This window comes from Typopeltis vanoorti, chromosome 2 (genome assembly GCF_054136105.1).
Source record: "Typopeltis vanoorti isolate ZY-2024b chromosome 2, IOZ_Tvanoo_1.0, whole genome shotgun sequence".
NCBI classification, from domain to species: Eukaryota; Metazoa; Arthropoda; class Arachnida; order Uropygi; family Thelyphonidae; genus Typopeltis; species Typopeltis vanoorti.
This window is the reverse complement of record NC_143550.1, coordinates 94,552,609-94,568,831: the sequence shown is the minus strand read 5'-3', so window position 1 is coordinate 94,568,831 and position 16,223 is coordinate 94,552,609. Positions and strand designations below refer to the sequence as shown.

Below are 16,223 nucleotides of genomic sequence, written 5' to 3'. Positions count from 1 at the left end.
CTTGGCACCTTGTCACATGCCTTTCCAGATCTCCAAAACTTAAACAGATTCCCATGATTTCTCCACTATTTTTCTTAAAGTGAAAATCTGATCATGACAACCTCAGTTTGGCCTGAACTCAGCTCATTCTTCTCCACAATTTTTCTTAGCCAAGAATACTTGCATAAACCTTACCAGTAACACTCAACAGAGAAATTCCTCTAATTCTTACATTGAGCATTATTCCTTTTTTTTTATAGATGGGTGCTATGAGTGCTCTACTCCAATCATTTGGAATTCAACCCTCTGACCAGGCCTTCTGCATTATGCAGCGTAGCCATCGTAAAACCTTTATATCTCCATATTTTAGCATTTCTGGTCAAATATGACATACTCTAGCTGCCTTTCCACATTTAAAGTTTGCAATAGCTTTTCTACTTCAAGTATAGATATATATTCCAGATGGCATTCCTGTTGAGTGTTTTCTACAACCATGCTGTCACTGCTCCTTTCATTTAGCAATCTTTTATTAGGGAAATAATATTTCTTAAGCTTATGAAAATTAAAAATACAAATTAGTTTCACTCCAAAAAAAGTATTATTTAGCAAAACCTTACCAAATATCATATTAGGATTATTTATTTTATGAATAAAATCAAAAAATGTCAGAATACATACTGGAAGTGCTTCTCCCAAAAGATATAAAAATGTTATGGCTGCCTCGACATCCTGAAATGGTAATGTTCTCCACTGCTGTAATGTATTGGTAATCATTTCTTTTGTTCTGCTTAATACAACTTCCTTATCCTGTAAAAATAAGATCAGCTGTTTTTTATATAAATAATAAATTAGTCTATCCTGAAAGCTATCCTAAATAATAATGAACTCTGTAATGAAATGTACTACCATGGTTTAGCTTATATGACGTGCTTCTCTTGTAGCTCTAAGTTTGAAATTCTGTGCGAGCATAATACTTTATAAGTGTATGCACAAACAAACACTAGTAATTGGTCACAATCAGGTAATCTACAATTGACTGATTTAAAACTAAGCTGGAAGTAACAAACAGGTGATAATAATAAAATAATTAAATTTATATTTAGTTTAATGAATGACCAATGAAATGACCTGGTTGGTCAAGTGGTTAGCATATTCATTCTCCAACCATGGATGCAAGTTTAAATATTTCCCTGAGCATGAATGTGTCATTTTTAGCCAGGAGATGAATTTCATCACCAGTGTGAGACTACCAGCCTATTATTGGATATCTGATGTGGCTTGAAAAGTTCCATGTTTGATCTCTAAAGGAGAGTTTCCAGATTATGTAAAAAACAAACAAATAAATAAATAAATATAAAATTAATAAAAATAGAAAAAAAAAACGTTAGCAAATTCATGGTACTAATGTACAGGGTGTTCGGGATAAATTTGACAGTTTCGTAAGGAAAAAGAAAATCTTCTTTGTATCTATTAAATTTAATGAATTGACAAAAAAACATTACAGGCAGAGTTAATTACAATACTATCAACAAGATTTACTCAAAATAACCACCATTAGCATCGATCACAGCTTCAATTCTGCTTCGGAACCTCGAACAAGCTGATGCTACAGTCTCCCTGGGAAGGGCCGCAAAAACTGTTTTAATTTTATCCATTAACTGGGCTTTTGTATTACTGGAAGTGCGATTGGTGTCTTTTTCAACTGCGCCCCATACAAAATAATCCATGGGGTTAAGGTCTGGGGAGTTTGGAGGCCAAACATTTGGACTGGTGAAGTCGTAGAAATTTTCAGACAACCATTTTTGACTTTTCCCAGAGGTGTGGCAAGGGGCCGAATCCTGCTGCCATACATACGGCCTACCATTGGCTACCCTTGTTATCCAGGGCTTGACTACAGTTAGCAACTCCACGAACAAAGCCCGAATTCCAATGCCAGGGTTCTTCAACACCTGTTCCTGCAGATTTGCGAGGAATTCTGCTGTACGAACGCAATCAGATCGTCTGCTAGGGATCTTTCTTCTTGCTACATCCTCGTAGTCACCATTGCAAGTCTCTAGTTCATGCCTGATTGTTTTTACTGTATTCAGGGAGCATTGGGCAGCAGTCGTAATATCCTTATTTTGATGGCGGGCACGAATCATCATGATACAAGTTATTCTCTTCCATGATTCAGGTGGGTTCCAGCTATCCATCCTTTCTGACATCTTGTATATGAATGAAGAAGGGTCCAAACTTTTAAATGAAGAGAAGTGTGTGTTAATACATGTAACTTACGGAAAAATATAATTAATTATAAATATGTCAAATTTATTCCGAACACCCTGTATGTACTAGATTTACAACCTTTTGTATTGGGAATCAAGTAAAAAGGAAAACAACAGTACTATCAACTGGTAGGTGTTAACTCAGATCTATTTCATTAATTTACAGAATTCATAAATCATGTTTGGAATAGCCAGTACTAAGGATGAAGAGATAGTGATAAGAATGCTGAGTAGGGAAATCCTCTAGAACTAAGTAATGATACTATCTAGCTTTGAATCCTGTCTAAGATGAGAACTTTTATAAATGCTTTTCAAATGTAAGGATGTTAGCTGGTCTAATACAGAGGTGGCAGGATTTTTGCTCTTGAAAACCGACTTTTCATGGTGCAAAATAGGTAGAATAGTAGAAAAGGAATAGAAAATGTAGAAAATACTTCGACTTTTTTTTTTTTTTTGAATGAACCAACTTTCTTTTACCATCTCATTTTCTAGATGGTGCCAACAGAATGATTAGACAAGCTTGATGAAAGAGATACAGAATGTATTCTGAGTTGTTGTTTTTTTTTTCCCTGCTATTCTTGCAAATGATTTGAAATACAGCTGACTGGTAAAACAGAGTATTCTGTAGATATGAGTAAAAATAAGTCGGGTTAGCTGCTTCTGGTAACAAGATATCAATCTGGATATTTCCAAGGCATTTAATCATGTCTGGCACCAAGGCCTCCTGAACAAGCTGCCATCTTATGGTCTTCCTTCTACACTCTGTGAGTGGATTGCCAGCTTCCTCAGGTCATTCACTGTGTCATAGTGGATGGCTTCCTCTCATCAGATTTCTCCATCAATGCTGGAGTGCCTCAGGGTTCTGTGCTCTCACCCACACTACTCCTCCTTTACGTCAATGACTTCTTTTCTCTGACTTCAAATCCTATTCACAGCTTTGCCAATGACAGTACTCATCATTCCTCTTCCTCAGTCGTTGGAAGTTTATTTTTCACTTGGTTAGACTATAATAAATTTAGTTTAATCCTTTACCCAAGTGTAGGCAAACAAAGTTTGAGCCTGAAGTAGTTCAGGACTGAGGCAACTCGTAGCAAAGGTGGACCAAGCTCATCACACCTTGTCTCAGTATCTTCTATAATGCAAAGCACATCTCCTTGTGGACATGTATAATGCTATGCATTAAGGGAAGGGCCACTACCCAGACCGGTTTCGACCTTTATTGAGGTCTCATCAGTGGGAGGCAGACCCAGAAGTGGTGATACTAAAAACGATTAAACTAAATTTATTATCTTCCTCAGTCGATTAACCCTATTGTGCCCTAATGTTAGATGCCTCGAGAGCTTCCATAACCAATGATTTGAACAGTGACCTCAACATTCTGAAATGGGGTGAAGACCACTTAGTAAATTTCAATGCTAAAAAAAATTCAAGCCACAAGATGATATTCAAAAGAGGGCAATCCACTTAACAGACGACTCTTCCCTCACAGATTCCCTTCAGTCACTTTATCATAGGTGCTCTGTTTCAAAGCTGTGCATGTACTATATATACTTTCATGAGCATTGCTCCTCTGAATTGCTGTTACCATTTCATGGTAACATAGAACTAGAGCAGCCACTGGCCAACACCATACACTGTCCAGCTTCGAACACACCAAACTAACTTCTCATCAGCTTCCTTCATTCCATCAACCATTCTCTGGAACAATTAATAATCACTTGCCCACACGTCATTGTAGTGTTATAAGTCATGTGACTTTTCATGTGTGGAATCAACATAAGTTTTTTTTTTTTAATACTGATTTGGAGATGACCTGTGTATTATGTTTCATGAGCAGATGCTAACCTGGATGACAGAATAGTGTGCCTTAGCTCTCCAATCTACAGGCTGTGGATTAAAATTCTACTATGACACAGATGTTTGTTAATAACTTGAGGTGGAAGACAGTTTTATTATTGTGTTCAACAACAGACTAAACCCACATAACCAACTTGTCCTCCTCATTTATTCCTTCTACCACTGCCCTCTGGAACAGTTTCCCCATCTTATATGCTTCCCAGGGAATACAATCTACAGCTCTTCAAACTAAATGTGAACAAGTTCTTTCTTTCCAATCCACAGTACTAATGTACTATAGGTGGCACATCCTCTCATGTATAGGATTATCACAAAAAAAGTGTCAAGTTATCCACTCATTCTGGGCAGAGAAAATGGAATGAGGGTTATCATACTGGATGAATTATGCTTCAGGAGGCAGAGGCAGTGAAGTATTTTAGTGGATAGGGAAATGAAGTTCAGTGGACACATGAAAATTCTAAGGGTTACCCAGAAAATTGCTTCTACAATGAGAAAAATCCTTGTGCATAATACAGTCAATTGATTCTGAGGAACTATTTTTCTAACATAATGTTAGAAAACTTTCTTATTTCCAGCATTTAAAGGAAAATGCTGGAAATAAGAAACACATCTAGATATATGAAAATTTGTTACCAAAAGATTCTCACAGATATTCACTCCATAATGGATTTGAAGACAAGTTTGCTGAAACTTCGTTTACCCAGTTGCAAAATACAATGCCATCCACTTGAGTCAAAACTATTCATAACAGTGCTTCATGTTATAAATGACACCAGAATAAAAAAAAAACTAACTAATTGAGCTTACTAATTAGAGCACAAATTATAAGTGTGGTAAACACACAGTGCTTATTAATTAGATTGTTGCAGAAACAATTCAAACTGTAACTGGAAAGGAATTAATGTCCTAACAAGGTGCCACTAGAACATCTCATAAGCAAATTCCAGAAGAAATCAGGAAGTCAAGCTAAATGTGATCTTAGAATGACTGTCTCCCAGACTGATGGCAAATTAATGCAGCCATACTTGAAGTGAGGGGGGAATGCTTCATAGCTGAGGTCAATTCTAAAAGCAGTTGCTCAAACCTACATCAACTTCTATGTAGCACAGCCATCTTTTCCCATTTAACCTGTGTGAAGGTATATCCAGAGCATGGTCTGCAAGTCCTGATTGTAGGTACAAGGGACTTCAGGAAGTGCATGAAGGTGACACTAATTCTAAAAAGAATGGATGAAGGTTGATAGATGAATGTGTGGTTTGAAAGCTAATAAGAGCAATGTAACTCACATTATGGATCAAACTGATTATAACAGAAAAATAAGCAATTTTCTCAAAGAATCCTCAAAATTAGATTCTTAGCAAATCTCAATAACTGAGAGGGGGGGGGGGAATCAGAAGCCATGTCTTGGGTCAAAGAAATGACTAAAGTACCTAATGCCAAACCACCTCAGATATATGGGATCTGAAAAACTTACAAACTTAATACCCCTCTCCACTTCACCAAATAGTTTACATGTCTGCTGACTATGATGATTATGATCAAGTCTCACATGAAGACTTATTTAAACTACAATCTTCCACCCTTCTTAACTTGTTTGCTAGCATCCTCTATTATAATTCACTAAAAGTCATAATGAATAGTTTCTTCTCTTCAAATTTCTATACCAATAGTGGATATTTTAGTGTTTACACTTTTCTCCATTCTCTTTCTCCCATTATAAAAAACTTTCTGGCACTGACCAAAAAATCAATCTATGTCTGAGGATAGTATGATCCATTCATTTTGCAAATCTTCTATTGCTCAAACATTCGAAAGCTGCAGGATCTTTGCCATAACCAATGGCTTAAACCCTGATCACTTGTTATTCTCCAGCAGTTATTCTCCTTCATTTATTTACTTTATTTCAGAGAAGTACTTAAGTACAAGAAAATTTCATTGCATTGGATGACATCCAAATTGTACAAGTTTTTTCACTATACACTTTTTTTACTGTGTTTAGTAGACTATATCAACAATTTGTAGCATTTTTACATAACAGGATTGAGAAAACACTATTAAGATTCTATAACAGCAATATAAACAGGAAAAGATAATTGCAGAGATGGAGATTACAAACTATTTTTATAATTTATTAAAAATTTTATTATTACTTCATGAAAAGCAATAACTACAACGGTCAGCAGAAATTACTATTCAGCTGTTTACTAAATTATTAGTGCACAATCTTCTGCACTGTAAACAGCCTATTAGTTTTGCTTCTGTCTGACAGCATCTACCCATCAGTTCATGGGACATCTGGTGGATATCAACACTGAACATATTGATCAACTTTAATTAAATAAAATAACACTTTACATTTTGCCCTTTAACATCAGTGTCATCCTTGGGAGTATACACATATGCAAACTTTCCAAAAACTGCTTTTATATATACACACACACACACACACACATATATATTATTATTAAATTGAAGGTTTACTCGGTTTGATAACATATCAAAATTTATTTAATGACAAAAAACCAAGGTTTTGAGAAAAAACTTATTAATGCACATGACTAGTTTCATCTCAGAAGAGACTCCATAAGGTGTAAGCGAAAGGACATAAAAATATCAGAGAAAACTACACGAATACTGGATTTCTACACAGCAGAAAGTATAAAACAACAGAGGTTAACGTTTAAATGGAAGAAAGAACTCTGGCTGTAGCAACATGGCTATGCATGCATGTAAGGGCTCGTGATCTCCAGTATTGAATGGAAGAGCTACGTTATGCTGTTTAGAAATCCAGTATTTGTATGGTTTTCTCTGATATTTTTTTTATGTCTTTTCCGCTTACACCTGATGGTCTGTTCTCAGATGAAACTAGTCGTGTGTATTAATAAAGTTTTTTACTCAAAACCTCAGGTTTTAGTCATTAAATAAATTTTAATATATATATATATGTGTGTGTGTGTGTGTACACACACACACACTGACATCTTGCCATGAAAAAACAAAGGTCAGCTCCATTCAGAAAAACCACAGTCAACATTGTTAGAATTCATATTACTTATCTTAACTTCCTATTTTATTAGATAAGTCTTCTTTGCTAATATAACTCATCAAAATCTTACCAATTTATAATTTGCTTAGATTCCTGCTTGTGTAGCAATAAGATTCTATACAGTTTCACTTGGGAGGGGGTGATCTTCTTGTTGTCCTTTTCTTGATCAAATGACACTTGATCAAGAATACTGGATTTCTCATCATCATCAAATTCCTGACATGTACCCTCAAGGGGTGTACAGGATATGATAGTACTACATGAAAAATTTACATCATTACTAACTTCCTATCTATAATTTTCCTCCAAATCAGTCTGTTACTTGTCAAGACACCAACATTATCAGATCTTATATTTCTATCGTCTAAGGCACTTTGTACCGTATCAATCCACCTATATCTTGGACTTCCTCAGGGTCGTTTTCCTGCCAACCTGGCAGAGAACACTTGTTTTGCTAATCTTTCATCGTCCATTCTGTTTAAGTGACCATACCACCTCAGATTAGCTCTGCTTACGCATTCCTGGATGCTGACAATGTCAAATTCTTTCCTAATATCCTCGGTTTTAATATGATACTTCCACTGATGCCATCTGTTCGCGCCTCTATTCTTTCTCAGGACTCTCATATCTGTGGTCTGTAGTCTTTGGTCAAGTGTTTTACTTCTGACCCAGCTCTCAGATCCATAAGTTAAAAATGGTTTGAACACTGTCTGGTATACAGCTAATTTAGTGTTCCGACTAATTTCTCTCTTATTCCATATGAATTTATTCAACTGACTACCTACCATACCAGCTTTGCTGATTCTGTTGTCTATTTCCATATTTAATTTGCCATCTTCACTAAAAATCATGCCTACGTAGCTGAAATGTTTTACTTTTTTCACAGGTTCCCCATTCACAAAACAGTTGACATTTTCAACAATTCTACCTATTTTCATTGTCTTTGTCTTTTTAATGCTGACCTTCATACCATATCTATTATAACAGTTATTCAATTTAGTCAGGAAATCTTGAAAACTTGTAGCGGATTTATTTAGAAGTATTATAACATCGTCTGCATAAAGCAAAGAGCTGACATTAACATCTCCAATTTTGATATCGTGTTTAATACCACTTTCTTTCATAATGTGATCCATATAGATAATGAATAACAGAGGGGATAACGTACATCCTTGTCTCACACCAGATTTAACATTAAACCATCTTCTTGTACTTCTTACAATTCTAACTGCTGACTTGCAACTCAAATAAAGACTAAGTATTGCTTGACATAATGCCCCATTGACACCATATAACTGTAGTGTATTGAATAGCTTCTCTCTTGGCACCTTGTCATATGCCTTTTCCAGATCGACAAAACTTAAATACAGATCTTTGTTATATTCCCATGCTTTCTCAACTATTTGTCGAAAAGTGAATATATGATCCTGACAGCCTGTATTTGGCCTGAATCCAGCTTGTTCTTCACCAAGCTTTTCTTCCACAATTCTTCTCAACCGTTTCTCAAGTATACTTCCATAGATCTTGCAAGGAACACTCAGTAGTGAAATACCTCTGTATTCTCACATTCAGTTTTATTTCCCTTTTTATATATGAGTACTATTAGAGCTCTACTCCAATCATCGGGAATTCGTCCCTCTGTCCAGGCTTTTTGAACTATGCAGTGCAGCCACTGTAAGACTTATATACCACCATACTTCAGCATTTCTGGTCGAATATCATCTACTCCTGCTGCCTTTCACACATTTCAAGCATTTCATAGCTTTTTCTACTTCAAGTATGGATATGTATTCCTGACTGCATGCCTGTTGAGTGCTTTTTTACCACTGTGCTATCATTCATTTAGCAATTTTTAGAAGTAATTACTCCATACTTCAAGGATATCATTTTTTCTCCCGTTTTCATGTCAGCTTTATCATCTCTAACTCCTTTTACAGCACCTCTTTCCTCCATTTCTAAGCTTCTCCAACAACCTCCAGTATATCTTACCACCTTCTTGATATTTATTTTCTATGTTCTTGCCAAAGTCCTCCCATGACTTTTTTTTTAGCTAGCTTTACACAGTTTTTAGCTTTCTTACATTTGTCTCTGTATTCTCTAAGAGCAAAAGCTGACTCATTTGCCAGGAACTTTTGATATGCTTTCTTCTTTTCCTTCACTGCCTCTTTAACTTCCTATGTCCACCATGGAGTTCTGATTTTTCTATCCTTGCACACAACCTCACCACATGCCTCTCTGGTTGAATCAATCAGGGTTTTCTTGAAGGCTTGCCACTGAATCTCCAAGGTTTGGTTCCTGTTCTCAAACTCTTTCATTTTTTCTTCAATAATCTTTGTGTATTTTAGTCTACAGTTCACATCTGAGAGCTGCTCAACTTTTATTCGCTTTAAAACTTTCTTACATGTTATTCTTTTCAATATGAAATTCAATTTTATCCTGCTCAAGACTAAATAGTGATCACTTCCAATTTCAAATCCTCTGTACACTCTGGTGTCCTGCACCAGGGAGAAAACATCACTATCAACAATAACATAGTCAAGGAGACTTTTCTTATTCCTTGCCTCTTCTCTCCATGTGAATTTGTGCACATTTTTATGTTGGAACATGGTGTTAGTAATAACCAGTCCACGTCCTGAGCAGAAATCCAACAGGTATTTGCCATTATTATTAGCTTTGCTCTTTTCTCCAAATTTTCCCAAAATATTTTTGTATGTCTGACAATTATTTCCTATTCTGCTATTTAGATCCCCAACAAGGACCAACTTTTCCCTTTTCATTGTGTTAGTTGCTTTTTCTAAAGCATCAAAAAATTCCTCCACTTCTACCTTAGTAGAACCTTCTGTGGGACCATAGGGACTAATAAATCTCATTATCCAATTCCCCATTGTGATATTAGCCCACATCGCTCTACTTGAGACTGCCTGCCATTCAAGAAGATTTGCCTCGTATTTTGTGTTGAATACTATGGCTACTCCTTCTTTTCCTTGATTGTCATTTCCCGAATATAACATTTTGTATTTATTGCTCAGAAAGATCTCTCCAGTTTTTGTCTTTTTTGCTTCAGTCACCCCCTATTATGTCGATCTGGTATTTATCTAATTCCTCAGCTAGCTCCAGTTCTTTGCCATTCAGGCTTCTTAATGGTACTACCAATAGTGCCGATCTTTAACTCTGGTGATGTTGAGTTGGGGTGTGCTTTCAGATTTGTTCCAGTAGCTGACTTTCGCTGTTCGCCCTGGTTCCCTGTTGAAAACAACGGGGACCTTGTTTAACTGGGTGCCGCCCCAGCCGGCATGAAATTTTGTCATGTTGTACCATCATTTTGTATATTGGTTTAGGCCAATAAGAATACAATTTGGTCAGCTAAATCCCAAATTGCCAGCCCATCCTCATTCTTTCAATATACAGGTAGATACTCAACAGGGTGTACCACGAGAAGGTGAGGATTAGATATTAGGTCAGAAGCCCTGATTGGTTCTCTGCATTCCTTTAAAGGCTATGTGGAGGTCTCCTCTCAGTTATACTGCTTTGACCCTTAAGCACCCCTACTGGATTTCTGTAGTTTGCAAATTAATTGCATAATATTTTTGACTAAATTAATAAAGTTGCGAGATTAACCTGAAGCTGGCATTACTGCTGCGTAGGAATCGAGGCTATCTGAGAAAGTAAGCTGTTGTCAAGGCAAGAGATTTTTAGGTCCAAGTTGGATATATTATTATTATTATTATTACATGACAGCTCCAAGGAGTCCAAAGACTCATTGAGAAATGCACCCACTCTACAACTTTCTGTCTCCACCACTCAATTGACTAATTATGCCAACACCATCTACCACCCACCACCACCACTAGTATTTTCACAACCAATCATAAACATCCATGCGGGATTCGAACCAGCAGCCTTTAGGCTGGAGAGTGGAAACAGTAGTCACCTGACCAACTAGATGGGCATATAACAGCCATGTGTAATTCCATTCGATCGTATGGAATATCTCTACAGAATGATCAGAAATACTTGTTTTTCCTTAATGGGATAGAGACAGATATAGTGCCTCTGTTCTTTTTTTTTTTTCTTTTTTTTTTTTTAAATGTTGCATACAGTTTTACCGGTGTACAGCTGATTGCACGTACATTTAATTTGGTATACTCCTGGATTTCATCGTTGTCATTATCATCATCAACTTCCTGATATGTATGACAGCACTATATATTTAAGTTTACATTATTATTAATCTCCTATCAACAATTTTCCTCCAAATCAATCTATTACTTGGGAGCACTCCAATATTGTCATATCTAACATTTCAATCTTCTAACCGAATCAATCTAGATTAAAGAAAGATGTTAAAAGCTTTTTCACTTGGTTATACTATAAATTAAAGATACCATGATATTATATGCTTGGTTTAATCCTTTATCCAGGTGTAAGCAAACAAAGTTGGCACCTGAAGTATTTTCAAGACTGTGGCAACTTATGGTAAAGGTCACTACCCAGACCGGTTTTCGACCTTTATTGAGGTCTCTTCAGTGGGAGCCAGACCCAAGTGATACTAAGGTTGAAGTAATGCAGAAGTCATATTTTCATATATGAGTTGCCAAAAGGTGTCATGGAAATATGACTTCTGCATTACTTCAACCTTAGTATCACATCTGAGTCTGGCTCCCACTGAAGAGACTTCAATAAAGGTCAAATCCAGTCTGGGTAGTGACCCTTCCCATAATGCATAGCATTTTACATGTCCACAAGGAGATGTGCTTTGCATTATGGGATACTAAGGCAAGTGATGTGAAGTCATACCACCTTTACCATGAGTTGCCCCAGTCCTGAAAATACTTTAGGTGCAAACTTTGTTTGCTTACACCTGGATAAAGGATTAAACCAAGCATATAATATCATGGTATCTTTAATTTATAGTATAACCAAGTGAAAAAGCTTCTAACATCTTTCTCTAATCTAGACTGATTCGGGTTAGAAGCATGAAATGTTAGATATGACAATATTGGAGTGCTCCCAAGTAATAGATTGATTTGGAGGAAAATTGTTGATAGGAGATAAATAATAATGTAAACTTAATCATATAGTGCTGTTACACATATCAGTAAATTGATGATGATGATGACAATGATGAAATCTAGGAGTACACCAAATGAAATGTGCATGCCTCTGCTTTATTGATTTATAAAATAAGACATGGAATGTAAGATGTAAGTATCAAGGAAAACAATAACTAGTAAAGAAAGGAATGAGAAGAACTTAAGGTTTCAGGAAGTGAACTGAGATGGACAGGAATGGATCACTTTGATGATTTCATGATTTATTTCTCTGGACATGAAAATCTTAGAAGAAATGGAGTAATATTTATAAGAGAATTATGAATTCTCTTATGAATATTACTCCATTTACTCCAGTGTCTGACAGAATAATCCTAATCAAAATAAAGGCATATCCAATGTACAGTAGTAATAAGATACTTTCTATTGATATTAGATGATCAGAATGCAAAAGTGGGAGAAAAAGAAGAACAAGACATTATAGGAAAATTGGGTTGAGGAGTGGGAAATAAAGCAGGAGAAAAAGTTTTGTTGAGAATAGTTTCTTTATTGAAAACACTTACTTTCAACAACCCTCATAGTAGAAACTAAAGATGATTTGGACCGGTTGATGCTGTTGGTTAAGAGAAAAAGCAAGGCTTAATTTAAACATCAGCAAAAATCAAAAGCGATGGTTTCTGGCAATTTGGGTGAATTTATGATTGAAAGAGATAAAACAGAGGCGATTAAAAGTTATGATTTACTGAGGTCCAAAATAAGAAATGATGAGCATCATAAAAATGAAATTAAAACTATTACTATGGGAAAAAAGTTATTCCAAACCCGACTAAATTATGAGAGATAAAAATGTTAGTAAAGCCATTAAAGTTAGATTTGTCAAAACAATGGTATTTTCATTAGTGATGTATGGATGTAAAAGCTGGATGATTAAGAAGAAAGTGAACTGATTCATTTGAATCAGTTCACTTTCTTCACTTAATAGTTCACTTTCTTCACTTAATAGTCTCCTCCACAAGAATGTGGAGGAGACTATTAAGAATTCCAAGGACCACAAGAATGACTAAGAAGGTTTTAGACAATATAAAGACAGAATGCTCCTTGGAGACAATGTTCGATAAACAGAAGTTAATGTACTTTGGGCATCTTATACGTACAGATAAATCATTGGAAAAAATAGTCATGTTGGGGAAGATTAAGGGCATGAGAAGGAGAGGAAGACTGCAAAAGAGCTAGATGCAAACATAAAGGACTTGCAACTGCTAAAAGAAAAGAGAAGAGAGACTGAGTAACATGGAGAGCCTTTGTTCACAAAATTACCAAGAGTCTGAAATAACTGGATGACACATAACAACAACTCCAAGGTTTTTAGTAAATCATTTTACCAAAACTCTGGCTGTATCAATTTACCAAAAATCGGGAAGAGAGACATTTTAAGATCAAATTAATACTTGTTTTTTTATCCTCTCTCTTTATCCAACAAGAGATGGAACCAATTAAGACTTCAGTTCCTTGTGTTGTCTGTTACAATTTTTAATCTGATCCTGCTGTTAACTAAATTGTTGCTATTCATGTACTGTGACAAATTGATTTTGAGATCCGAAGATGCTGGATATAATACCAGCAAAATATCAATAAATAAGTTATATTAATTTTTTTTATTATTATTTTTGTGTTGTAAATTAATACCATTAAATAAATTAACATAGATAAGTGGAGTACATCTCTAGAAACTGGTGGCTTGTGAATTAGCAAACAGAAGACTAAGTATGTATGCTGTGATTTTTTGAATGGCCCTAACAATAACTGACCAGCCATCATACTTATATAGTGCAGAATGTTGTCCTCTTAAAAAATGACAAGAACAAAACCTGCATACCACAGTGATGAAGATGCTGAGGTGGGCCGGAAGCATAACCATGATGGATAAAGTGCATAATGAACACGTCTATGGGAGCTTCAAAGGCCCTATTGCTGATAAAATAACTGAATGTCAGCTTAGATGGTTTGGGCATGTCATGAGATGTCTGTAGATCACATTAGGTGGAAAGTAATGGAAATATGTACATAACTAAGGGGGTGGGGTATGATAGATCTTGTTTAACATGGATGTCCATTATAAAAAAAAGACTTTCAAACTATCCAGTTAGAGACCATAATTTTTGACAGGTTAAAAAATACCAGCTTACTGGATTGGTGCTTTTCAAAAAAAAAAACTTTAGTAAATAGTCCTGTAAACTGGTATTTTTTAACCTGTGTTCCATGGAATCCCCACATTTATAACTTGAATTAGATATAGTTTCTGGAAAAAAAATCTTCAAAGAATGGAGAAAATGATAATTCTATTAAACTAACTTATTTCTAGAATTACTTTATTATTTTTAACAGTATGTATCAATGTTTTTTTGATTAAAATATTTTTTAAGTACGTTCAATGACATATTTGCTTTCCAATAATTTAAGAAAATTTTCATAGGAATTCCACAAAACAGAATATTTTATGTAGGGTTCTGGAGTCTTAAAAAGTTCAGGCTGATGTAAACTTGTTATAGCTTCCGTAGTACAATTGGAAGAACGACGGTACATTGTGCCCTTTGATTGGAATAGGACTAAGTTCGATTCTCGTTGTGATGGAAGGAATCTTAATGTGGACTTTTTCGATTGAAGGTGAGTTAGCTGATCTCATACGGAGGTAGCAGGGTTTTTTCTCCCGGAAACTCGGGTTTTTCATCCCACATACAGACAAATCGGCCCTTCAGAACACATGCAATTTACAGACAAAAAATACTAGTTGTGGTGGAGGTAGGAGGTAGATGGCGTTGATTGGTAGTAGAGGTGGAGACAGTTGTATAGTAGGTGTCCTCCCGCAATGAGTCTTCAGACTCCTTGGAGGTGTCACGAATAATAATAATAGCAAAATCAACAAGTTATATTTTAAGAGCAATTTTTATTTTTATTATTAGAAGAAAAATGTGCTTTACGAGATTCCACAGGATGCTATAAAAATAGTTTTAAAATTCATTTTCAATTAATTTGGAATGTATACTGCTGAAAGGAGCTTTTTTCTATTATGTTCAATAATAAAATTAAAAATAGAAATGAAAATTTAAAAAAAAAAAAAATGCTTACCAAAAGTGCAAGATTATCAAACAAAACTTTGAGTGATTTTCTATATTCATCAAACATGGCTTCATCTTCTCTCTAACATAAAAAATTAATAAACAAAGCTATCATAACAGAAACTAGATTAAGATCATTATTCTCTGATTATGCAATTTAAGTTTTTTTTTTCTTTATTTTTTGTATATGTACATTTCAGTAGAATGATGATCAACCCTCCCCACACACAAGAGGTGACAGAACTTCTAACACAAAAAGAAAGAACTTGTTAATGTTTTTTTTGAAGAGCTGGGGATTGTATTCATTGGAGATAAACAGTATGGATAAACAAACTTTGATCAGTTTGTTCAAATGACTTTGAACTGCAAACAGATTTTAAAAAGCAGCTATAGTAATGATGTAAATTTTTCATGTAGTACTATCATATCCTGTACACCCCTTGAGGGTACATGTCAGGAATTTGATGATGATGATGATGATGACTATATTTTTATTTGAGAAAAAAGCAAAGGAATAGCAGTGACCAGTTTACTGAAGCAGCTCCTGTGAAAACACCTCCAAAAACAAAAGAGATAAATCAAAAACATCGATGGAGGGAGTCTTTAGGTGGGGTAATCTTTTAAGCAGACTAATCTCTTCTAGATACAAGTGAGCATTCTTAGGGGAAACTGAGTTCATCATTCCATATGTCAGAACAATATTCTACAGTAACATCCATTTGGAACATTGGATACCAAGCTGAACAGCGAGTAGCCTATTGGTTATTTGCCTGTGATGGGCAACAATTTCCCCAGCTTTCGCCACATTTTCATTTGTCTGTGTGGAAACTGGTCATCCACAGCATGGTTCATCCTCCAGGGACTCCCATCCCTCATTAAATGCTGAAAACTATTGGAACACCTGTGCACA

At 35.4% G+C, this 16,223-nt stretch overlaps 1 protein-coding gene across 1 annotated transcript in view; it reads right to left on the bottom strand.

The window, feature by feature from the left end:
• LOC150109266 (exportin-T-like) overlaps window positions 1–16,223 on the bottom strand; it is a 359,762-nt gene that overhangs the window by 177,792 nt on the left and 165,747 nt on the right. The window contains exons 12-13 of the mRNA XM_090401965.1: window positions 15,324–15,395; window positions 658–786 (exon numbers count right to left, since the gene is read on the bottom strand). Of these exons, the coding sequence (XP_090258091.1) occupies window positions 658–786; window positions 15,324–15,395 (201 nt within the window). The remainder of the gene's footprint in view (window positions 1–657; window positions 787–15,323; window positions 15,396–16,223) is intronic.